General features: G+C 44.3%; 1 protein-coding gene across 2 annotated transcripts in view; it reads left to right on the top strand.

Moving 5' to 3' along the window:
* Positions 1-25,462, top strand: part of disp1 (dispatched homolog 1 (Drosophila)) — a 103,771-nt gene that overhangs the window by 66,038 nt on the left and 12,271 nt on the right. Inside the window, exons 1-2 of one of the 2 annotated variants that reach the window (XM_038269009.1) lie at positions 5,736-6,041; positions 11,328-11,937. In XM_038269009.1, coding sequence (XP_038124937.1) covers positions 11,369-11,937 — 569 coding nt within the window. In that variant the 5' untranslated portion in view covers positions 5,736-6,041; positions 11,328-11,368. Of the gene's footprint in view, positions 1-5,735; positions 6,042-11,327; positions 11,938-25,462 lie in introns of those variants that run through there. The other variant, XM_038269010.1, reaches the window with a different exon arrangement.

The raw sequence follows: 25,462 nt of genomic DNA, 5'->3' as shown, positions 1-25,462 counted from the left end.
CAATTATAGACCTATATCCAATCTTCCTTTCTTAGTGTGCCAATACACCATAATTAACTTTTTGAAGAGACTCAGTCTGGCTTTAGAGCTCATCATAGCACTGAAATAGCTTTGTTGAAAGTTGCTAATGATATTCTCATGGCCTCAGATAATGAACTTGTATCTGTACTCGTCCGGTTGGATCTCAGTGCTGCATTTGATACAATTGATCATAATATTCTTTTAGAAAGACTTGAATATTTTGTAGGAATTAAAGAAGCGGCTCTAGACTGGTTTAAATCTTATCTATGTGATCCATTTCATTTTGTTCACGTTAATTACTAATCTTCCTCATGCTTAATGTTTACCTGTGGAGTACCACAGGGATCAGCGCTAGGACCAGTTCTCTTTACTGCTGTCATATACATATATATATATATATATATATATATATATATATATATATATATATATATATATATATATATAAGACAGCATGGAATTAATTTCCACTGTTATGTTGATGATACTCAGCTATATATGTCTATAAAATCCAGATGAAGCTAACCCATTAAATAGATTACAGGGATGTCTTGAAGACTTACAATTCTGGATGACTCTTAACTTTCTTCTCCTGAATGCAGACTAAACAGAAGTTATAGTCTTTGGACCAGAGTCTTTGAAAAATAAGCTGATTAGTCAGTCACTTCACTTGGATTGGAGTAAACTGATATCAGATAATAAAGTAAAAAATCTTCAAGAGGTGTCTAGAATTTCCTTCCTCCGGAGTGATGCTGAGGAACTATTCCATGCATTTGTTACTTCAAGGCTGGACTATTGTAATTCTTTACTATCAGGAAGTATATATCTTTGTGGGGCCTTTCCGTTGACTTCCATTAACTTCTACAGCTTACCTGTGACCCCACTGGCGTAACCTTCTGAAGAACTAGTGTGGACATGTCCCCACCAACTTTGAAATGGGTGGGGACAGTCCCCACCAATAATTTGGACATTTGTGTTCGGCTCATTTACTTTAGCCAACAACAGTTAAGCCAACAAAATTTAGAAAATTGCCATTTAAAAAAAAATCCTGTCTTAAAATCTGTGGGGTTTTTATTATCTTATGCCGGCCAGTTAGTTATACGTCAGCCTGAACACCTAAATTCAGCCAATCCTATATCAACGGTCATCTGTCAATCAATTTTTGGGGGGGTCAAAGCATCTTGATTCATACGTTGCAGTTAATATACGCAACGGTTGAAATAAGAATGTTCACAGAGAAGTGATGAAGTGGCAGTTTCTCAATTCACAAGAAGACGAGTACTGACTTGTGTCCTCGCCAAGTATGTTGTACAAAAGCATACTGATGATGTCACCACACGCTCGGCTCGTCTGGTGCTGCTTTTCACCTCCTGTTATTAAAAGTCTCTAGATAATAATAAAATTTTTTTTTTTTTTCATTTAATGAGGGAATAATAATTAACACAGGCAGATAAACACAAATCAAATTAACATTTTGCCAAATGAAAGGAAAAACGCCATCATAGCCAGCGGACTCGGCTATGCTGAGAGAGGGCTGCTGCAGACGGGCTAACGTTAGCCCTGGCTGCTGTTACCCTCGGATGTCCACTGGTTGCCATGGTCTTCGCAACTTTAGGACATTTTTTTAAATTACACATTAAATCGGTAAATGGGCCATATAGTGACGCTAAAAAGTATACTGTTCTCGCCTCAAATGATCTTAAAATGTACTTTTATTGAACAACAGCAACAGAAAAGAGAACTTTTAACTAAATACTCTGAGATCTGTAAGCGCTCCATTGAAAGGAGATGGAGACTTTTCGACGACCTCCAACCTGGACGTTTCGCTTCCCTTCCAGGAAGCTTTTACGATTAAAATAGTCAGAAATTGCTTTGAGTTTGAGGCTTTAACTCAACAATATTAACGCTTTATAATATGGACGAAAAACACGCAAATTGAATTTCTCAGTGAAAACAACACTTTGTTTTTGGTCCACTCTATAAAGCCTCGAACTCTACGCTATTTCTGACATTTTGAATTGAAAAAGATTCCTGGATGGGAAGTCAAACGTCTTCAAACTTGGAAACCAAGTCCAGTGGATTCTTTTTTAACTTTTTTGGCTCTGCTAAACACCAGAGCCAACTAAGCTAACAGCTGTTAGCCAACCAAACGGCTCCGAGCCTTACCTGATCAGACATATTTCTGGTTCTCTGATGTAGGATTAGAGAGTGAATGTTTCCTTGTTATCAGGAAATCTATGACTTATCCATCTGCTGGCTCAAAGTGGTGTGGTATCAGAACAAGAACACAGAGATACACTGGTTCACTAACAGACAGTGAAATACTTCACATGGCCTTTATGACCAGACATCCCCGATTTCCAGGTACACTCCCCGTTTTCAACCAACCGTCCCCGGCTAATGCTGTCCCCGGAAATGCCCCCAAATTAACCTTTTAATGATGGGGAAAATGTTGCATATAAACAGTTATCATGGTAGAAACAGCGCGTGAGCATGCTGCGCACCGAAACAGCTGTTAACGTATAGATGAGGAGCAGAGTGCACAAGTTTTAAAACAGACTATGTTCTTTATCACAGCTGGCTGAAAGCAGCTACCCAGTGTTACCCAGAAGCCTACAGCCTTCGCTGTTCCTCCTGTCTTGCTGCTCTCCGACTTGGCTGGTTATAGTTAGTTATAGTAGGTTTTAGTTAATTACTTCCTTGGAGCTCATGGAGAGCATGGGCTATATCCAGTGTGCGAAATACCTGTCAATATTTGGGGGGGTCCCCATCTCCCGATTGTTGCGCAATACCGATCTAAATTTTCTCAATATGCAGTAGGCCTATAACATTTCAAAGTCAAAGTCAGCTTTAATGTCAATTCTTAAGATTCACCAGACATACAAGGACTCGAGAGGACGTTCGTTTCTCATTCACCAACAGTGAAACCGATAAAGTGCACAGGCACAACAGATAAGATCAGTTCCTAATACTAAAATTTAAACATTCAATTTCACAATAAAATATAAAATGTACAATAATATAAAATATGCAATACTTATGCAAGTGCAAAAAGGCAGATGGTAATGGCAGCAGAAAAAATATTATTATTACCAATTATGTAAGATATAGCATTTGTAACAGTAACAGTGCAAAAGAACAGTAAATAAATATAGTAATAATAGTAGTGCAGGAGACTTTTTTTTGAGGGGGGCTCAGCTTCCTGACAGCTTGGTGGATGAAGCTTTCTGTGAATCTGAGTGGGATAGAGCCTGAATAGACAGTCAGTCTCTGAAAACACACACATGCACAAAGACTGTCTGTCTGTCTCTCTCTTTCATGCACGCACATGTCCTGCTTTAATCCAGTTTGATGAATGGAAATGGGTCGAATTTGTCCAGAGGAGGTTCGTTGAGGTCCATTATCAGGAGTGAAGACCTGCTGTCTTCACACAGTCTGTTCCGCATTGCCTGTGTTATTAACTGCGGAAAAGCATGTGGCTAATTTGCATACGCGAAAAGGATTGGCTGGCTCCACTTCGCAAAAAACAGAGCATATTTGTGAATAAGGGTTTTGAATTTTAATACTGGACATGTTGAGCTTAAAAACATTTTAGTGACCATTAGCGACAAAAAATTATTTTTGTCCTGTCCTCACTCTTAGCTTAGCAGGTAGATAACCGTCATTTCCAATAACCACACCGTGAGCCTTTTCTTTGGATTTATTGGCTGGTATGGATGGATGAATGAATGGTAAAACTGCAACAAAAAATATTGTGCATAAGTCTTTGTGTAAACAGGCACTGTTCCAAATAAACAGGCACAATTCTCCTAAATAATAAACTCAACATATTCCCTCAATATGTACAGAAACGCATAATGACACAAACAACATGTTAACATTAGCCGCTAGCTAGCGGCATCGCTAACGGCTAGTTAGCGTATATGCTAGCGGCTAGTTAGCTCGTATGCTGCCGTCTTTTTAAACTTCTCTTCTCGGTGACCTTTCTTGCAATAAACCTCCAAACACAACATGAAACATAGTACTATATGTACATAAACGAAATACACCCTTCACATCAAATTACATGCTGTACTGGCCAAAAACGCAGCACAGAGAAAACAGATGTAGCTATGCAGTGTTTACTCGTTAAACAGGAAGACACCAACTGCTCAACTTCCGGTGCTTTCAAAATAAGACTATATCAAATATTATACATAAGAAAGCTTATAGTATATAACTTAGAAACAATATGCAAATATGAGCAATGGCTTCCTAAGGAGCCAGAACATTTTATTTTCATTTTTTTTTTACACAATTTAAGACCGCCTTTAAATTTTGCTTTTAAGGCTTTCAGGGGGTCTCATGGGTTAATTGGGGGGGGTCGAGCCCCCCCGGACCCCGCCGTATTTCACACTCTGTGTTTAAGCCAGAATGATATATGATTTCCCTACGACTTTAAAGCATATTCTTAAAGGAATAGTACACCCAAAACATGATTAGCCTTCATTTTCTACTCACCCCCATGCTTAACAACACTCTGGAGTACTTTTTTGATATCTCAAATGCATCTGGAGATCTGGGTGGCTTCTTGCTGTCTGCTGACATTCAAATAATGGAGGTCTATGGTGCCCGAGGCAGAAAGGTCCATAAAAGTCCACAAAAAACATGTCAATATTCCTCCATACTGCTCGTCCAATGTATTCCAAGTGTCCTGAGTGGGTAGCGTCCATAATTTACTCGAAACGAAGTAATTTAGAATGTTTTTAGAGCATAAACAGTAGTGTATAGGACTTCCTAAACGCGCGCACATGCGAGTTCACGAGTCTACGGAAACCGCGGCAGACCAAACCAGATGAAAGTGCGCATTTAGCGTCTGCTCTCCCCATAATGCAAGCGTAGAAGAAGAAATGTGCTGTTTACCTGTGCAAAGAAAGAAACAACGAAAGAAAAATGTCTGAGGACTTCAGTGTTGAGGAAGAGCATGAGTTCTTTGCCGAGCTGAATGCGCACTTTCGTCCGGGTTGGTCTGCCGCGGTTTCCGTTGGCTCGTGAACGCGCTTTTAGGAAATCCTATACGCTACTGTTTATTCTCTAAAAGCATTCTAAATGACTTTGTTTCGAGTAAATTATGGACGCTACCCACTCAGGACACTTGGAATACATTGGACGAGCAGTATGGAGGAATATTGACACGTTTTTTGTGGACTTTTATGGACCTTTCTGCCTCGGGCGCCATGGACCTCCATTATTTGAATGTCAGCAGACAGCAAGAAGCCTCCCAGATCTCCAGATGCATTTGAGATATCAAAAAAGTACTCCAGGGTGTTGTTCAGCATGGGGGTGAGTAGAAAATGAAGGCTAATCATGTTTTGGGTTTACTATTCCTTTAAGAACCTTCGGTTTTGGTCGATTTTGGCTCCCCCCAGTGGACATAATTACACACCACACCCATTTCCCTATAATGAAACTAGCTCCACCACTGGATAAACAGCTTCACAGCCTTGTGTATCTTTGAACTAAAAAAGCATCAAACCAATTGTATTTTTTTTTCCCATTCATTTGTTCATCAGCAGCTGTACAATCTACCGCGCTACTTTGTTTCCCGACAGAGCTTCCCGTTTTCTGGTATTTTCGGTGACGCTGCCGCCGGTCTCCTAGCAACCATTTGCAGTTGCTCCTGTGAGTTTGGTGTAGGGCTCGTTCAGCCCGCGGCAGTGAGCGGGTTAAAGCAGACGCTGTCCCAGCCCGGCTCCTCCTGCCTCCGTCCCTCCGCTCCCCTCAGAGCCGGGGCCGGAGTGTGTGCGGCTGTTTGTCACTCTGGCAGGACACACTCCGATGAGAAACAGCCTCTCTCTCTCTCTCTCTCTGTCTGAGCGGGACTTGTTGCTGTTGTGTCGGCTTGTGTTGTTTGCTTAGCTGCGCTCGCGGACATTTTAAATCAACCGGACCTCTTTACTTTTTCTTTTTTTTTCCCCTCTCTCTTGTGTTTGGTGTTTGCGAAGCGACGCCTGCTCCGGAGCGGACAGCAGTCAGACACGGTAGGAGCTGCCTGCTTTACCCCTTAGCTTAAACCGAGGAGCACAAGCCTCCTTCAACGGACAGCTGAAAACTTTGTTCATTTTAAATCAACTCCCTCTCATCTTAATCCTCGCACAATGATCCAAACTTAAAGTAAATGTAGTTTGACTTAACACAGTTTGTTGTTTGCTCCAATAAAACATTAGCTTATGTTTATAGTTAAATCCTGGTAGCATTTTAAAGTTGTCCTTGTTTGTTTAACTAGCCAGCTGTGAGTAGATGCCCTGAGGGGATGATATCTGACTAAAAAGCATCCTGTGTCCTAAAGCCATACAGAAAGCCTGATGTTATTACTCTGAGGAGTAATGTTGTTATTAACAGCCTCTTGACTGATTCCTGGTAATTGCTGCCTATTAGTTTTAATTAAAGGGAAGCAGGATGCTTTGCTCTGCTGCTGTCGCCCAAGGTCTGAGCATCTCTCCCACACACCCAGTAATCATAAAGCTGACATGAAAGTCAGCAGAAGGAGCACTTTATCACTTTATTCATTGTTCCTGACCAACCTGCACCGGCTGTCATCTTTCTGATCAGAGATCTGCTTTGTTTTGATAATCCTGCATGAGGATTAGTGTTTTTCTGACAGCAGCAGCAGTTTAGGGCCATAAAATGCAAAAAAGATCTAGAAATAAGTAAAAAAGAATCCTAGATTAAGTGTATTTACCCTTAACTTGAGTAGGTAACTGGAATGATTTGCCAATGGAATTAGTATTTTCACTCTTAAGATAAGATATTTAGATAAAATGCAGTTGAAATAAGACAATGCAATTGTTTTTTTCCTTATTTTAAATGTAAATTGTCTTGTTCCATTGGCAATGGATCTCTTTTATCTCCTCAATCCAAGAACAAATGCACTTATTTTAAGAAAAAAATACTTATCTAGATTTTTTTTCAGTGTAAACTGCACTTTATCAGGTTTCGGATTCGTTTCAGTCAGAGTTTTGCTTCATAGTTTTTGTTAATCATTAAAATCTGGTTGTAAATGATTTATCAGAGCGCCTATGATCAACTGGACCTGTAAAATATTTAGCAGCTTATGTATATATTTGATCTCAAGTCCTGTACATAACATTTTCTCTCCCTCTCTTAAGATATTCATATAAACCTAATGCAAATCGTTCATCCTCTTCCTGAAGTATTAACTTCTATCCGTAAGATTTTTAGCATTGATTAGGAGAAGATCAGAAAGTCAATTTTATATTGTTTTCAAGATTCCCCAAGTGAATAGAACAACTGTGAAGTTTTTATAATGAGGAGAGAAACAGGTCTCTGATTGTGTTCACACTGTGTTACAGATCTAAGGATAAAACCCATCAGTGAACAGACTTTGTTACAACCCTGCTATAATTGGTGCTAAAACATAAATACACCATAAACTTCTGACGGATCTAGTCTCTGTTCCTTGCTGCTGCTTCAGACTCGCTTTTTAAAATCACTTCCAGCTTTTGACAGCAACAGAGGCAAAACAAATGACTTCATCTGGGTTTCCCTCTGTGCTCCGCTGTCTGTCGCGCTCTGATCTCCAAAGTCATTCCCCGTCTCCAGCTCTCCTCCAAACCTGCAGCCCACCGCTGACCCCAGCGGACTCATGTGCTCATATTTCGCAGCTCGCTCACATAGAGCAGCCACAGAGCTACACCTACGCCACCTATTTATTAACGAATGAATCTTTCATTTCTATCAGGGTTAATATTTATACTTGCATTTTTATAACTATAATTATCAACAATTAACTCAATTGCAACAAGTAAATATGATAATCAGATGTGAAAAAAATTCTCAGACAAAATGTAAGATATTTGACTTTCTACACATTAAGAGCTGCTCTTAGTAATCAATCTACCAATCATTTCTCTGATTCATCTAAAAAGAGATGCTTTTAGTAAATAAAAATGTCGAAATACAGTAAACAAACATTTGGAATATAGAAAAACTCTATTGTGCCTTGTAATTGAATTGGAGATTCTTAAAAAAAAAAAAAAAGATATGTGTATACAGGGACGATGGAAGTAATTTTGAACCAGGGCTGCTGTGAGAAATTTTTTGTTTGGACAAAAAATACCTATGAGCCTATAGGCCTATTTAAAATATAATAAAAACAAATAAGTAAATATATTGAGATTCACTAATTTATTGTATTATACCCTTCAGTGCACGTAACCAGGGTCTGTAACACACAGACATCATCAGTTCTCAGGGGTATAGATGCGTTATTAATTCAACTTCACAGTAACAACATATATTTGGTCAGCTGCCATGAACCTCAGTTATTGTGTTCATGTCACATGTGACATGATGAACACAGCAAACCACAAGGAAATAATTATATTACACAAAAAAAAACCCAAGATCAAAATAACATTCTAAAATATTATGGTTACGTTAAACTGCAGGAATAGATATGAAAGTGCGTGGCGCATCATGATCTTACTTTAAGCTACAGGCAGGGTGTCCTGCCTGGTTACAGGTGTCCAAATGTTGAGCTGCGCTCTGGTGTTGTGGAGATAAAGTCTCTAATGAGCGGACAAATTCGAAATGCGTTTTTGTGCCATATTTCCTCCTTGTTTCTGTCATTAGACTATTGTACATTTACCAGTTTGCTGCCGTGAGTGGCATATCCAGCTCTAGCTTTCTTGATGTTTCCATGACAACGTAACTTCCATGAACTTCTGTTTATTAGGCCTCAAAATAATTAAATTAAAATCCAAATACATGCAATAGTAAAATTAAAAAAGGCAAAATAATTCCCCCAAATATTAAGTATTTTTAATAAATTTTTGCAACAAAATGTGTTTGTATGCTAATTTAATCTTTAATAGGAAAACAGTATATCTGCTCTGTTTATACATGTGTATATTGGCTGAGTTTTATCTTATATACTGCTGTAGGTAGGTTATTCTTGAAGCAAAGCATCTCCAGGAAAGGATTTGGTTGGATCACTAAATTAATTATGGATATTTCACTATTATCACTATTTGATTAATCATTTCTGCCCTAAAAAGTTAAAACTATAAGCAAGTACAGCTGCTCTCCTCGATAAGGGAAGCTAGAATTTTTATGAATTTCATAAAATTCATGATTAGGTAGGCTGACTGTAAGGACAAAGAAAGCGGTCTGCTCATAAGCTCTTTGTTATCTGAGAACAGAGCCAGAACTGAACCTTCCAGTCCCACTGATGAACTAGTACCAGGTTCGGTTGTGTCTGGCGCAGTCCGGTTCAGTTGTGCCGGACCACACTTAACAGTTATCTTGTTTGTCGTGCTGGGACCGATCTCGGCAATATTTCAAAAGGGTAGTGGAAATGGGGCTTTACAGACCACAGGTTGTGAAACTCAGCTGGCTAATCAAGTAGTCAGCAGCACAGGAGCACCACAGGGGACTGTACTCTCACCATTTATTTTAACTCTGTGCACGTCTGACTTCCAGTACCAGACAGAGTCCTGTCACCTGCAGAAATACGTGGATGACTTTGTAGTCACTGGGTGCATCAAAGATGGACATGAAGCTGAGTACAGAGAGCTGCTGGACCGCTTTGTGTCATGGTGTGGAAACAATCATCTGATCCTGAATGTCAACAAAACAATGGAGATGATAGTAGATTTCAGAAGAAACAGGAACAATCTAAATAGTATTACCACGATGGGAGAAGAAGTGGAGGTGGAGGAGTATAAATACCTTGGTGTTCACCTGGACTGAAGACGTGACTGTGAAGCCGTCTATAAGAAGGGAAAGAACAGATTATACTTCCTAAGGAAGCTTAGGTCCTTCAGCATTTGCAGCAAGATGCTGCATATCTTCTATTGGTCAGTTGGGGAGAGTGTGATCTCTGCCTCCATCCTCTGCTGGGGTAACAGTTTTAGAGCTAATGACTTAAAGAAGGCAGCTCTGTTCTAGGAACTGCTCTAGAACCTCTGGAGATGATTTCACACAGAAGATTTCCTCATGAAGTGAACATTATGGACAACAGGTAGCGTCCCCCCAAGTTCCTGGGGGCCCCATAAAACTCTGTTTACATGTATAGTAAATACAACTATTCCTTATTTGTACACATTATTTTTCCAATAAAAATCCTTTTGCCATCAGGACGCTTCTAATATTAACTGTGTCTTCCAGCCCCCCCCTTCAGTGTCCACCATATCGGATCAGTTCATTTGATGCACATGTTCAGAAAGGTCCAAACAAACAGCAGCAAGGCATTTGAAAACTGTGCTATATTTAGCGACTTTTCAGGCCCCTCTAGTGCTTTTATTTCAAAAAAGCCCCGAGCGCCAAATCCAGCAACTTTTTTTCTGCTACTTGAGACTTTGGCGACAACATATAAAAGCAGCAAACTCTGCTCTCCAGAGCGAGTAGATTGGTAACCCCGCCTCCTGCTCTCCTCTATCTTGTCTGCTGTCGATTCATGCAGCTATTATTTCATCCAAATGAAAATGGAGAACAGAGAAGCAGATCATGGCTTGTCTACAGTGAAAAGAAGGTCTGGGTTATTTACTTTTGCCGTCGCCTTTTTGGAAACACAGGAAGGAGCAATCAGCTAAGTGAGCTTAGTGCTTGGAAAAAATCTTTCATTCCTTTAGAGACAGCATGAAAAGTCATCTGAGTACAAAACATAGAGAGGAAAACAAGAAGGAAAGGGACAAGAAGAGAGGGACACAACGTAGAATAAATAACGTATTCTAGTAAAATTTCTGTATCTGTATAATGGGTCTGTTTTATGTGTTCTTCACTCAGTGGGCCCCATGCCTGTCTTTGCCTAGGGCCCCAAATTTCCTAAATCTGCCCCTGAGCGTAACGTTGGCATTATTCTTATGCTTTTATTGGAGAAGTAGGTCAGACAGAACCAAGAGGAACCCAGGGTTCCAATCAGAACCTCTGTGTTTTGGTTGTGGAGCCAATAAGCCGGCTCTCCTTTGTGTCTGGTACCAGTGGGCTGTATTCTTTTCTCCTTCTTTCTGAAACATGTTTTCTTTAGAAAGATAAGAAAATAGTTTCCGATTTTTTTTTCTGGCCTTGATTTAGATAAAAACTGAGCCTCCAGAGCTCATGTGATTGTTTTCTCTCTAAACTCTGCAAACACTTTAAGAAGTATTGCTTGTTTTATAATTGTGGGCTTCAGCTTTTTTTTTTCTTCCCCACAAAAGTCGGTTCCAGAAACAAACACACATCCACTCCTCAGGTCGCCATGGTTCCTCCTGGTTTATTGTCTTTGATCAGTGTTTGGATCCTGAATGTGCTGTCTGTGTTCCCAGAGGAGTGGCGGTGTCGGTGCCAGACCTGCAGGGGAAACGCCATGGCCCTGACTGACCCCGCTGGCGACCCGCCGTCCCTCAGCAATGGAGGACACCATCCTTTGAGCGCCAGCAGCAACCAGGACCCTCCGCCCGCCGCTTCCTGTCTCCCAGCTGGGAGCGACGGAAACCTGGAGGTCAGGAAACTACGGCAGGGGGCGAGCAGGCCCCCCCAGAGCAGTGGGGCGATCAGACTGAACGGCTCTTTGGCTAACACCCCCCCTCCACCCTCCGCCGTCACAGACTCCCAGAAGCCAAACAGGCTCCACCAAAACTCTTCCCTGTCGTCGACACCTCCTCCTCCTCCTCCGCTCTGCTGCCCCCACTGCCGCTTTCACCCCCCCCTGCGCTGCTCATGTGGACAGCCGGACTGCCCGCTCCCCCAGAGCGCCGCCCCCGTTCCAGGACCCTGCTCCAGTTCACACTCAGGTGGCGCTTCATCCTGCCCCTGCTGCCTCTCCACCTGCTCATACTCTCACCCACTTCCTCATCACCAAGCCTCACCGATGCCTCTTCATCACCAACGCTGGCAGGAGCACCTGCAGAGCCAGATCCACGGTCCTGGGATCAGGTTAGTGCCTCTTCTGAATTTAGACCTTTTTAAAAAGGGTGCAGGGGCCCCAAAATAAACCATTAGTATACTGAAAACTGGAAAACTTCCCGGTAATTAGGAACCATCTGTTAATACAGAGCCACACATAGAAGCTACATTGTGCTACATCACAGCTAACTGAAATGATCAGCTGGAGATCAGGGTTGGCCTTGTTACCATGAAGGGGTTTTCTTACTTCTATAAGCCTGTTTGCGCTAAAGAGTTTGGATCCTAAGATGTAACAAATTGTTTACAAATGAAACAGAAATGGCACAAAGGCAGGAAGACATGTGGCGACCATGTCTGCTGTCTTTGGAAAAGCTCAGCTCTGCTGATCTGGTTTCATTTGGTCGGTTCTTTCCGTTAGCCCCTGCACCACTGGGCCCCCATCACGCCTCCTAATCATTCGCATAATTCCCGTATTTACCAGCCGCATGGCGGAGGGGAAGACGGAGGTGAGCCGTTTACTCACATCAGCCTCGTTTTACAGTAACAGAGCTTTGTGGCGACACTTTTTGCCCAAACGTCTTTTCCTGACTGTTAGAGAGTTGGAGCCGTTCACCAGCACCACACGCACACACCGTAGGTCTCATTAGAGAGGGGGACACTGTGGGTGGTGCTGAAAGATGAGGTTTGTGAGCCTCAGAACCTGGCGTGCTCACATTAAAGCCTGGGTGGGCAGACGGCAGCGGCGCTGCGTAGAGCTGCTTCCAATGCCCTCCGCAGTTCCTCCTGCTCTCCTCTTCCTTGCTCTCACTTTTCCCTCTGCTTTCTTTCACTCCATTAACACCCACTCTGTTTGTTTGCTGCTTTTGCTGTCAGCTCGGTCCCAGTTTTTCGTTAGGCTCTCGTTCAACGTCAGAATGGAGAGCAGATGTGGGATTGGACGATCCGCTCCCACTGTTCAACCTTTTTCTGATTTAACCACATTAGGTTTCTGTTTTTCATCAGTGGTGAACTGTAACGACGCAGCCTGGGTCCATTTTCGCTCTCCCCCCCGCTCCTCTTTATGTAGAGCTTTTTTATTCTTTATTTTCTGCTTGGGTTTGTCACATTTTGCTACCTAACCATAAAAGTTAGCGGGATTTCACATGATAGAGCAGCACAAAGTGGAGGAAAAGTAGCTTTTGAATCCAGCTCCGTTCTTTACTTTAATGGCCTCCCATTAGTGAACTGTGAAAACCATCAGGAATTCAGCTTTCAGTTCACCACTAACCTTTACGCTGAAGAACCAAATGGGCAGAGGAGAAGCTTTAGACGACTATGACCAGATGCATGCAGGGATATCGGACGCCGCACGGCACCCTGCAGCCACCGCTACGGGGAAAACCTTTCTTCTCAAAACCAGTGAGACTAGAGACTAGAGACTAGAAGACTTTTAAACCGAGGTTCTGGTCGATCCTGACCATTTTTAAACGCTGAATAAGTGAAAAAAAACAGCCTTTTTGTGCTTTAAATTTTCTGACCTGGTTATTCTGAAATAAATAAAAAAATTTCTAAAGTTTCAAATCTTTAGTTTCAGTCCATCACATTAAATCCAATCCAAACACTTTTCTTATGAGTTAAAATAAGGAAAGTTTTTTGCTACCCTCATAGAGCTCTGTGGAGGTTAGATGTAGATTATGTGAACCAACGCTGCCTGCTGTTATTCTACTCTTGATAATTAGCAGGTGAACAGTCATAGAGGATGGCGTCAGATATCAGGTTGATCCGCCCTCAGAGCTGAGATCTGCCAGATTAGACCAGGGATTACTTATATGATCACAGCCTTCCTGTTCCTCTCATACGCCCCGACAGCCATAAGGTGTAACATTAGCGCTTTGGACAGACCTTTTAATGTGTGTTACATTTCAGAAAGGGGAGGGGGTTATGCTCCTGTTCTCAGCTTCACAAAAACCATAATCCATTTAACAAGATTAGCCTATGCTTGGTTTCCTAATGTTTCTATTTTCAGAGCAATCAGAGGGGCTTTTATCCATGTATGGAATAACTGAAAAGGTTTAAGCAAAAATGGGAAAATTTTCCTGACTTTTTCCCCCCTCTGATTCAGGATATCTGCTGGAAACATTAGCAGCCTGTTTGTCTCTATTGATTTTACGGAGACGGTGTTATTTATGAGTGAGCAGAGACGGGGCGTCCTTGGGTTGTTTGGATGCAGGCAGTTCCCTGCAGGTTGAATTATTTTAGCCAGAATAGTGGAGAAACAGGGAAATCCAAGTTCTGCCTCCTTAGCCTGTGTCTCTCCCGGAGCTAGCAGTTGTTAAAAGTTGGTATTTAGCACCTCATTATTGGTCAACAGGAATTAGCTTTTGGAAGGCAATCAATCATCCACAGCAGTTAAACAAACGCCCCAAGGATGCAAAGCAAGTGTTAACCTGGAGTGAAGAATGCGAGCCTCAGCTCCAAGACACTGATGGGAGAGGCCGTCCAGCGCCGTGCCGCTAAAGAGAAAGCAGAAAACAGATTATGTGTAGCCTGAGGGGCACCTGAAGTTAGGGGCCAACCTGCTTCTACCTGCACTAGTGTTACCATGGTGCTCCCTGACACTCAGGCATCCAGGGTCACGCCGAGTATTTAACCTCTCCCTTTCAGACCCTGCTCTCCTGCAGCTAAATGTTTACGACCTTTTGCCTCCCCCTGCAGCCCCGCAGTTGTTTATGGCAACCACAGTTTTTAGGTCTGAATCTATGCCTTCTTAAAAAGAAGAAAAAAAACGTCACTCACTCCCTCCTGGCTGGAAGAAATGGAAGTTTGGTCGCTGTGATATTACTTCACTGCATAAAATCAAGACCGCACCCATTATCTCCTCTGTTTTTATACGATAATTAACAATGATGTGACAGTTATTTGACTTGCTCTGTCAAATCTGCTCCCTTTGGTGTCTTTATGAGCTGTTTAGCCTCTGCTATGAAAAATATGTCATTTCTGTTTTTGAATTATGGCGTAAAAAGGGCTTTTTCTGGCTTTACTGCTAAGAAAGCGTTGAACTTCAGCCACATTTTAGAGCAGAGTCTCTTTACATCATAGATCTACAGTAAACATACACAAACACAGACACCGTGTCGCTGTGTTATTATCTGTTGCATGATCTGCTGCTGGCATCTTTATCTAGCTCTTTATCTGTATTTCTCTTTAAAGATGATGATGATTAGGTGTCATGTGGATCCGGGGGCTATAATAGAAAATAAGCTGGGGTTTCTCATTATTGTTAAACAAACATAAAAATGAAAACATAAGAGAATCATGATTCTTTAAATTGGTGTACTTTCACCTTAATTTGAGCAAGTAAGATGATTTCCCACTGGAATAATATGATTTATGTTGGAAATCAGAGGAAAACGACTCCACTATTTTATTTCTTGTGGATAATATCTAATGTACCCAATCCGCTATTAGATCGTCTTATTTACTGGTGTTCCGTCAAATGAGCATACGCCATCAGACTGGCATACCCATAGTCAATACGCATGCGCAAGACATAAGATTTCTTTCTATCCTAGTTTTATATGAAAAAAGACTCTAAACTACCTCAGCGGGCGTGTATCCTTTTAGTCCAGTACAAAAAAAAAACTATTTAAGGTGAGATTTCCATACACTTAAAAAAACACCAAAAATTAAGTAATTAAAGTAATTTTTTTGTGTATGACCAAAGGGATACACGCCCATTGAGGCAGTTTAAACTTCCTTTTTCTTTTTCTTTTCAGTGTCCTGTTTGGCAATAAGAATAATTGTCTTGATGCCAAACCGATTTCGCCTTCACAAGTGGAGCAGTATGGCTGTCACCATAGTGTTCCGCTTGATTTATGTATATAAGTAGCTTTACTATAATTCATGCAAGGAGTATTACAGATTATATGGACACTGCAGTGGGAAAGTGGGAAAAGAAAAAGGAGAAAAGATGAACGTCTTTAGTCTGCTTCATCACCTGCAAAGAGATGTAAAAAGAAAAGCACAACCAACAGATATAGTATAAGAGATACAATAAAGTAGCACCTTGATACTATAAGTAGTATTATTTAATCTACTGTGGTAGGAAGATAAGAAATATGGGCTTTCTGTATGGAAGTGAATCTCTAGGTACCTGGAACCAAGCACCTGTAGTTGTTTGTGAGGGTGCACTGTGCATGGTAAGGTTCATCAAAAGGAAAAATGCTCAATAGTGGTTGTGAAGAGCCGAAGACGCGCCCCTCCATAGCACCGAGACGAGCACCAGGGGACCCAAAACCCCAGATGCCCAAAGGGATCCCAAGAGCAAAGGCATCCAAAAGGGGCCTACAGAAGAAATCTGCCCCCCCACCAACACCACCACCACCAAGGGAGGAGGAGAGACAGCCCCGTGGAAATCCCCCAGACTCCACAATGTAAAGTTTAGAAAGTTTAAAGTTTAATTTTCTTACAAAACTGAAGGGATAAACTAAAGGGGTAAACGGGTATTGACTATGGGTATGCTGGTCTGACAGATCACTGTCTCAAATCAGGGAAAATAACCTCACTTTAAGATATTTGACTTATTTTTAGATCAGTGAGTTCCTTCAGATCTTTGCTGCAGGGCTTCCCCCTCTTTAGTCATCCCATTTCCCGTCTGTCTATCAAACAGACGCTGCGAAAGTTAAAACAAATATAAATAACTACTGGGTTCAAATACAGCAAACAGAAACGTTGATCTCTGTCTGAATTCTCTTTCCTAAACAGACGAAGCTTAAAAAGCTTCATTAATCCTTCCTGTTATTTATCTAAAGTATTGTTCTCTTTCTGTCCTATAAAATAGAGCTCCTTTGCTTCCTCTGTTTGTTTTGTAAGCCTCTCTCTGATAGTAGAAATGTTAACTTTGAGTCACCCATCTGAACTTCCTGGTTGCTTTTATAGTCTGCTCATTTATTAGAAGAAAGTCTTTAGATCCAACGGGATTGTCCTCGGCCAGGACTGGTCATCCTGAGTCACCCTATCGGTCGTCATCTATTAAGTCTGCCTCCTTGCCTGTTTCAATTGCTTCTTTTCACAAGGCCAGGGTTTATTGCCTGGCTGGCCTGCCGTAAACGTCAGCTGAAACCAGAGGACTGCGCCTGAAAAGAGCCTTGTGTGTGTTTCTGTGAAGGACGGGGAGGAGATTTTACAGACATCCTCTCTGCACCGTAGGAGGAGAGCTCCAGGGTTAGCCAGGGATACGAGTGACGGCATCTTCATTCCAGCAAGATAACGGCTGATTTAGTTGGTTTAGTTTAAGGACGAGTAAGGAAAAGTAGGAGAGCTGCGTAGAATAAAAGCTTTCATTCCTGACGCTTGTTGGTCCTTCAAACTGTGTGTTATTTTTAATGTTGTTACCGTAGCTGGATGGAAGATCTGCTGTTTTACGGCTTTTTAATGCAGTTTATCACAAAATTCATGTTTTAATGCATCCTGCTTTGATGTAGAAAGTGTATGGAGAGAAAGTTGCTCCATATTGGTGCAACTGAGGAGCAAAATCAAACTTTCATCATATTTTTTTAATAACTAAAACCTTTTTTTAAATTCTAATACCTGTCACTTGTTATAGCTTAAAGGTGAAATGATCAAATCATATTTCATTTTCTTTTGGTGGGATATTATCAATAAAATGAACCGTGTTTGCAGAATTGGGAATTAAACTGAATGAAAATAATATCGTGAAAGACTTTGTGATATAGACAAACTTCGCATCTTCAATCAGATTAAATGACATCGTATTAGGGCAGGCAATCGCTGGCATTTGCAGAGTTATTATATTTAAAGAAGAAAAAAAGCAAATTGAAAGCCTTGGATTTATGATCATGTTACATTTAACCAAAGCACCACATTAACTTTCTCCTTCCAGCCCTTCAGATCAATGCCGCAAATAGAAGTAAGCAATTTCTCCATGCAGCAGCAAAGTCCCACCTCAGAGGATGTAAGAAAAGAGCTAAATAATGAAACTCTGAAGCCAAACATGAAAGAAATCAAAATAAAACCAGTTTTTAGCTAAATCTCACAGCCTATGATCAACGTGCTCATTCATACACATAGATAAACCTTCATTAAAATAAAGTCTGCATTTCATTTTCTTGTCATAACATCGGAATCAATTTGCATCGTGTTTTCATTCACCATAAACTGTCCTGATGTCACTCTGATGCTACGTTCAGACCGCACGCTGCAGAAGCAGCAAAACGCCCCTGCTGATTCATTTTTGATGCTTGTTTAGTTCTGATGCACAGCTGAAGCATCTTTGCTGCTCTAGCTGCACGGTCAAAAAGTGGGTCTGATGTGCGTTTGGCGGAGCTACCCTTTCTTTGCCTGTAACAATGGCGGATGAAATCGAGAGAATGGCTTGGCTTATTTTAATGAATAATGCTACATTCAGACCGCTAGCGCTTTATTTTTAATGCTAGTTCACATTAAGGTCAGACGTCCAGTAAAGTGTGTCCAGATGCATCTGATGCTCCTGTGTTCAGTGGCAGAGAGCGGCGTTGCTATATATGCTGTGATCAGTGAGTAAAAAGTAGTGTTATTATGTTTTTAAGTGAGAAAGTCCTCCTGAAAACTTAATCTATGCAGTCAGTTCATCCAGATTACCATCCTGCCCTCAGATATTATTTAGCTGTCTGAGTCGCTCAGGCCGCCGTACACCGGCGGTGCTCTGTCACTGGGAATCCGAGCCTCTGACCCGGTCGCCTCCTTGTGGTTTTCCGCTACTGTTTGCAGCGGCTGTAAGGTGTTTTCACGTACATAATCCAAACCGCAGGCACCAGAATAATAAAATCGAACATATTTTGCTTGCAGGTTTTGACATTTTAAGTTAATTTAGATGTTAATAAACTGTTTCAGAGGAGTGATCATATATCTCTGCATTGATGTGGCGCCTCCAGCAGCAAAAGTTACATTCTTCCAACTCCAGCAGCTGCAGTTTCTGAAGCCCGTCACGCGCGTCAGATGCTCAGAAGCTCATGAGACGCTGCTCCTGCTGCTCAAAACACGCTGCGGGACGTTTTTCTGCGCCTTGATTTGCGTCAACCCTTGACTTTGCCTGTAAACTTGCTGCTTCTGCAGCAGCGTGCGGTCTGAACGTAGCATGAGACCTCAGGACCCGTTGCATTTTCGAGGATTTCCCCTGCCTGCATCCACACACCTGACTGTAATAAATAGGTAATTAACAGGCCTTACAGGGGATGTAGTTGATGCAGGTGTGCTGGAGCAGAAACATGAGCAATAAATTAACTAAGAGAGGATCGAGTTTGAGACATCAGCGAGTAAAGTCCGAAACTTCACCTGTCTGTGTGTCGATGTTTAGTAAAACTCGTACTCGTCGTCTCCCGCTTTATCCGGAACCGGGTCGCGGGGGCAGCAGGCTAAGCAGAGACTCCCAGACTTCCCTCTCCGCAGACACCTCCTCCAGCTCTGTTGGGGGAAGCCCTAGGCGCTCCCAGGCCAGCCGAGAGACATAGTCTCTCCAGCGTGTCCTGGGTCGTCCCCTGGGCCTCCTCCCGGTGGGACATGCCTGGAACACCTCCCGAGGGAGGCGTCCAGGGGGCATCCGAAGAAGATGTCCGAGCCACCTCAACTGACTCCTCTCGATGTGGAGGAGAACCGGCTCTACACTGAGCCTCTCCCGAATGACCGAGCTCCTCACCCTATCTCTAAGGGAGAGCCCAGCCACCCTGCGGAGAAAGCTCATTTCAGCCGCTTGTATCCGGGATCTCGTTCTTTCGGTCATGATCCAAATTTCATGACCATAGGTGAGGGTAGGAACGTAGACCGACCGGTAAATTGAGAGCTTTGCCTTTTCGCTCAGCTCTCTCTTCACCAGGACAGACCGGTGCAGCGTCCGCATTATTGCAGCAGCCGCACCGATCCGTCTATCGATCTCCCGCTCCATTCTTCCCTCACTCGTGAACAGGACTCCAAGATACTTGAACTCCTCCACTTGAGGCAAGGACTCCCCTCCAACCCGAAGGGGACAAGCCACCTTTTTCCGGTCGAGAACCATGGCCTCGGATTTGGAGGAGCTGATTCTCATCCCGGCCGCTTCACACTCGGCTGCGAACCGCCCCAGCGCACGCTGTAGGTCTTGGCAGGAGGGAGCCAGCAGAACTACGTCATCCGCAAAAAGCAGGGACGAGATCCGCTGTTCCCCAAACCAGACCCCCTCCGGTCCTTGGCTGCACCTAGAAATCCTGTCCATAAAAGTTATGAACAGGACCGGTGACAGAGGGCAGCCCTGTCGGAGTCCAACATGCACCGGGAACAGGTCCGACTTAATGCCGGCAATGCGAACCAGACTCCTGCTCCGCTTGTACAGAGAACGGATGGCCCCTAATAAAGGGCCCCTGACTCCATACTCCTGGAGCACCCCCCACAGGGCAGCACGAGGGACACGGTCGAATGCCTTCTCCAAGTCCACAAAACACATGTGGACTGGTTGGGCAAACTCCCATGAACCCTCAAGCACCCTACAGAGGGTGTAGAGCTGGTCCACCGTTCCACGGCCAGGACGAAAACCACACTGCTCCTCCTGCAGCCGAGGTTCGACAATCAGCCGGACTCTCCTCTCCAGCACCCTGGCATAGGCCTTTCCGGGGAGGCTGAGAAGTGTGATTCCCCGATAGTTGGAACACACCCTCCGGTCCCCCTTCTTGTGGAGGGGAACCACCACCCCAGTCTGCCAATCCAGGGGAACTGTCCCCGACCTCCACGCGATGTTGAAGAGACGTGTCAACCATGACAGCCCGACAACATCCAGAGCTCTGAGATACTCAGGTCGGATCTCGTCCACCCCCGAAGCCTTGCCACCGTGGAGTTTTTTGACTACCTCGGTGACTTCAGCCTGGGTGATGGACGAACCCAGCCCCAAGCACCTCGTCTCTTCTTCCCCCACGGAAGGCATGTCTGTCGGGTTGAGGAGATCCTCAAAGTATTCCTTCCACCGCCCGACAATATCCTCCTTCAAGGTCAGCAGCTCCCCACACCCACTAAAAACAGTGTTAGTGAAGCACTGCTTTCCCCTCCGGAGGCGCCGGACGGTTTGCCAGAATCGCTTTGAGGCCAACCGATAGTCTTTTTCCATGGCCTCTCCAAACTCCTCCCAGGCCCGAGATTTTGCCTCTGCAACCGCCCGGGCCGCGACACGCTTGGCCTCACGGTACCTGCTTGCTGCTTCAGAAGTCCCACAAGCCAGCCAGGCTTGATAGGACTCCTTCTTCAGCTTGACGGCATCCCTTACTATCGGTGTCCACCACCGGGTTCGGGGATTGCCACCACGACAGGCACCGCAAACCTTACGGCCACAGCTACGGGCAGCCGCATCGACAATAGAGGCAGAGAACACAGCCCATTCGGACTCCATGTCTCCAACCTCCCTCGGAACCTGAGAGAAGCTCTCCCGGAGGTGGGAGTTGAACACGTCTCTGACCGAGGGCTCCACCAGACGTTCCCAGCAGACCCTCACTACACGTTTGGGCCTGCCGAGTCTTTCAGGCTTCCTCCTCTTCCAGCGTATCCAACTCACCACCAGGTGGTGGTCGGTGGACAGCTCCGCCCCTCTCTTCACCCGAGTGTCCAAGACATGCGGCCGAAGATCAGAAGATACGACTACAAAGTCGATCATCGACCTTCGGCCTAGGGTGTCCTGGTGCCAAGTGCACCGATGGACATCCTTATGCCTGAACATGGTGTTCATTATGGACAATCCGTGACTTGCACAGAAGTCCAATAATGAGACACCACTCGGGTTCAGAGCTGGGGGCCCGTTCCTCCCGATCACGCCCCTCCAGGTGTCACTGTCGTTTCCCACGTGGGCGTTGAAGTCTCCCAGCAGAATGATGGAATCCCCGGGAGGGGCGCTTTCTAACACCCTCCCCAGGGATGCTAAGAAGGCCTGGTACTCCGTACTGCCGTTCGGCCCATAGGCCGAAACAACTGTCAGAGTCCTCCCTCCAACCCGAAGGCGAAGGGAGGCGACCCTCTCGTCTACCGGGGTGAACTCCAACACGAGACGGCTGAGCTGGGGGGAGACAAGCAGCCCCACCCCCGCCCTCCGCCTCTCCTCGCGGGTAACTCCAGAGTAGAAGAGAGTCCAGCCTCTCTCAAGGAGCTGGGTTCCAGAGCCCTGGCTGTGCGTAGAGGAGAGCCCAACTATTTCTAGCTGGTATCGCTCCACCTCCCGCACAAGCTCGGGCTCCTTCCCCCCCAGTGAGGTGACATTCCACGTCCCCAGAGCTAGTTCAAGCGCCCGCGGATCAGGTCGCCGAGGTCTCCGCCTCTGGCTGCCGCCCAATCCTCTTTGCACCGGTCCCTCATGGTTCCCCCTGCAGGTGGTGGGCCCACTGGGGGATGGCCTCGCGTCGCTCCTTCGGGCTGGGCCCGGCCGGGTCCCGCGAGGAAGAACCCGACCACCAGGCGCTCGCCGACGAACCCCAACCCCAGGCCTGGCTCCAGGGTGGGGTCCCGGCTCCGCCGTACCGGGCGACGTCACGTGCCTCGTTTGAGTCCTCGTCATAAGGGTTTTTGAACCGCTCTTCGTCTGACCTGTCACCCAGAGCCTGTTTGCCTTGGGAGAGCCTTCCAGGGGCATTTAGCCCCCGACAACATAGCCTCTGGGATCACCCAGGCACTGAAACCCCTCCACCACGTTAAGGTGGCGGTTCAAGGAGGGGTTTAGTAAAAAAGCCTCCTAAAGTCGCCCAGAACAGAGTGAAACCCCAACATAAAGGATTATATCTGAATGACATAACGAGCTGAGAAAAGCTTTACATCGACCTTATTAATGAAGGAGTCCAGAGACGAGCTCGGTTCATTTGAGTCTAATAGGACCCCGTTCCTACAAGGTTTGTCTTTTTTATGTTTGCTGGTAAATTCATTAATAATAAAGGTTTATTCACCCCAGGAGAAACTCACCAGCAGCTAAATTGACTTTCAGAAAACAAACACTGCCGTTGCCTGGACTTGCTCTTAGCTGGTAGTTTACAGAAAACGAGCCTGTGTAATGATAAGCTAATGACTCATGGAGCTTTGAGATGGTTTGGCTGTTAAAAGGGGAATTTATGGAGGAGTAAAAACCTCCTGAATGCAGTTGGATAGAAACACCTTTTTGTTTGAGGGTGGAGCTGTTATAGAATGCAGCTCTTCAGTGGAAGTTAGTTTAACAGTTAACTCGTTTGATCATGAATAAATAAGCTGAAGGAATCAGCTGCGTATGACAGAAGGAAACCCCAAAACATTTGATGCTTTAAAAGTATTTACGCCCCTTTCTCTGTCCACATTCAAACCAAAAACCTACCTGCCATCTTCCATCAGATCTAAAAGGAAAGGCGTCCCTGGAGCATGATGCTGCCACTGCTGTGTTTTACCATGGAGATAAAAGTAAATCTGACTCTACTTTAGCTGTGATGATTTCTTCTAAAAGGCCTCATAAGATATCTCACAGTGCAAACATCTTTATGTACGGTCATGTTTAAGGTGCTTTATAACCTGATGTGTATTGAGTTTAAACAGAGTTTAGGAGGTCTTAGTTTCAGGCATTAATATTCTGGTGTCCAAGCTTTTTCTATGAGATTAAAATACTCAGGGGCCACAGAATACGGATCAAAAACACAAATGTCTTACGGCTTTGCCTGTTTAAAAACCCCAAAACGAAAACTAGCATACAGTGGCTTTAAATGTTTAGATTTATTATCTTAAGCCCTTTTTCAAAAGATGAGCGATACCTGGGGATCCCATGTGATTAATAAATTCTCCTGTATGTTAGCTTTTTTTGTGCCACATTCACACAGGAAAACAAGAGCCTGAGATTTAGCTGAATTCACAGACAGCCGGATATGAAGCCAATGGGATGCTTTGACACATGGTCAGCTCTGTGTTCCTGCCATGATCAGCATCAAAAAAACAAATGGCCCCCAGACCCCACTTTGAATCCTGCTGCATTATTAAGCCTGTCCAGACTCGGCTGTCATTGGTCTTTTCTGGTCAGACCCACTCCATTTTGTCGACATTTTTATCGGAAGTTTGCTCAGCTTTAAACTTTAAGCTACAGTTTTTGGTTTAAATCTCTCAGCAGAGAGTAGCTCAGATGAAGACGTCACAGAGTGACAGTTGGCTCCTGGCCTCAGACGCCGACCGTCTGCCTGGAATCTGTTCAGCTCCAGGTGGAGACAGAAAAGGCCAACCAACAGACCCACTCCCTCACAGCAACTCATGCTACTGTGGGTGAATAACGTTCAGAGGTCGGTAACCTCTGGTTGGAGCAGAGGTTCTGATGCCGTCAGCCAGAGGAGGGCTTACCCAGCTGAGTGGAACTTGGTTATTAGCAATGCTCCGTCAGTGACTGCTTGTTGCTGCTACCCAGCAACTGTAACCCTTCAAAATGCACATGCAAAACCCCTTAACCCGCTCCCGAGGGAACGCTTAAAAGCGCGTTAACAAGTCTACGGAAACCGCGGCAGACCAAACCAGATGAAAGTGCGCATTCAGCTCGGCAAAGAACTCATGCTCTTCCTCAACACTGAAGTCCTCAGACATTTTTCTTTCGTTGTTTCTTTCTTTGCACAGGTAAACAGCACATTTCTTCTTCTACGCTTGCATTATGGGGAGAGCAGACGCTGAACGCGCACTTTCATCTGGTTTGGTCTGCCGGCTTCCGTAGCGTTGTGAACGCGCAGGTGCGCGCTTTCAGGAAATCCTATACACTACTGTTTATGCTCTAAAACCATTCTAAATGACTTCGTTTCGAGTAAATTCTGGATGCTACCCACTCAGGACACTTGGAATACATTGGACGAGCAGTATGGAGGAATATTGACACGTTTTTTGTGGACTTTTATGGACCTTTCTGTCTCGGACACCATAGACCTCCATTATTTGAATGTCAGCAGACAGCAAGAAGCCTCCCAGATCTCCAGATGCATTTGAGATATCAAAAAAGTACTCCAGAGTGTTGTCCAGCATGGGGGTGAGTGGAAAATGAAGGCTAATCATGTTTTGGGTGTACTATTCCTTTAATCTGGGATGTTTTTCCAAACTGGCTGTAAAGGAGGCGACCTCTACTTTCAGACACCTTAACTTATTAGAGCCGTCAAGTAATCAGCAGTGTAGATCAAGCCCCTCTCTAATAAAATCGTATTTATTCTCTAACATAATGTCGCCCTCGTAGTTCATAATGGCTAACATGTCCTATAGTGGACACACTGTTAGAAGGCCTCCCCTGTGGATTGAATTTGGTTTTTAGCTTTTAATATTCTAAAAGGAAAACAGTTCACCCTTTTACTCCTGATCCTATATGTCCTGCTTCGCTGCCTCAATCATGAGGTCATATCTGATCCTCCCACTTCCTCCTCCACGCTGCCGCCAGCAAGCAGGACTCAGGCGCACACTCACTAGCCGCCGCTTCGTGGAGGAGGGCTCCAGATAAAGCTAAAAGCTTCCTGTGTAGATGTGAGTTTTTGGGGGCCAAGACCTGAAGGGCCAGTAGAGGCAGTGGCAGATCATACATGTACGCTAGCTGTGCTCTGTGATAACTGGA

This window comes from Cyprinodon tularosa, unplaced genomic scaffold, assembly GCF_016077235.1.
Source record: "Cyprinodon tularosa strain WSP-4 unplaced genomic scaffold, ASM1607723v1 ctg715, whole genome shotgun sequence".
Lineage (NCBI taxonomy): Eukaryota > Metazoa > Chordata > Actinopteri > Cyprinodontiformes > Cyprinodontidae > Cyprinodon > Cyprinodon tularosa.
This window is presented reverse-complemented; position numbering and strand designations above follow the sequence as displayed.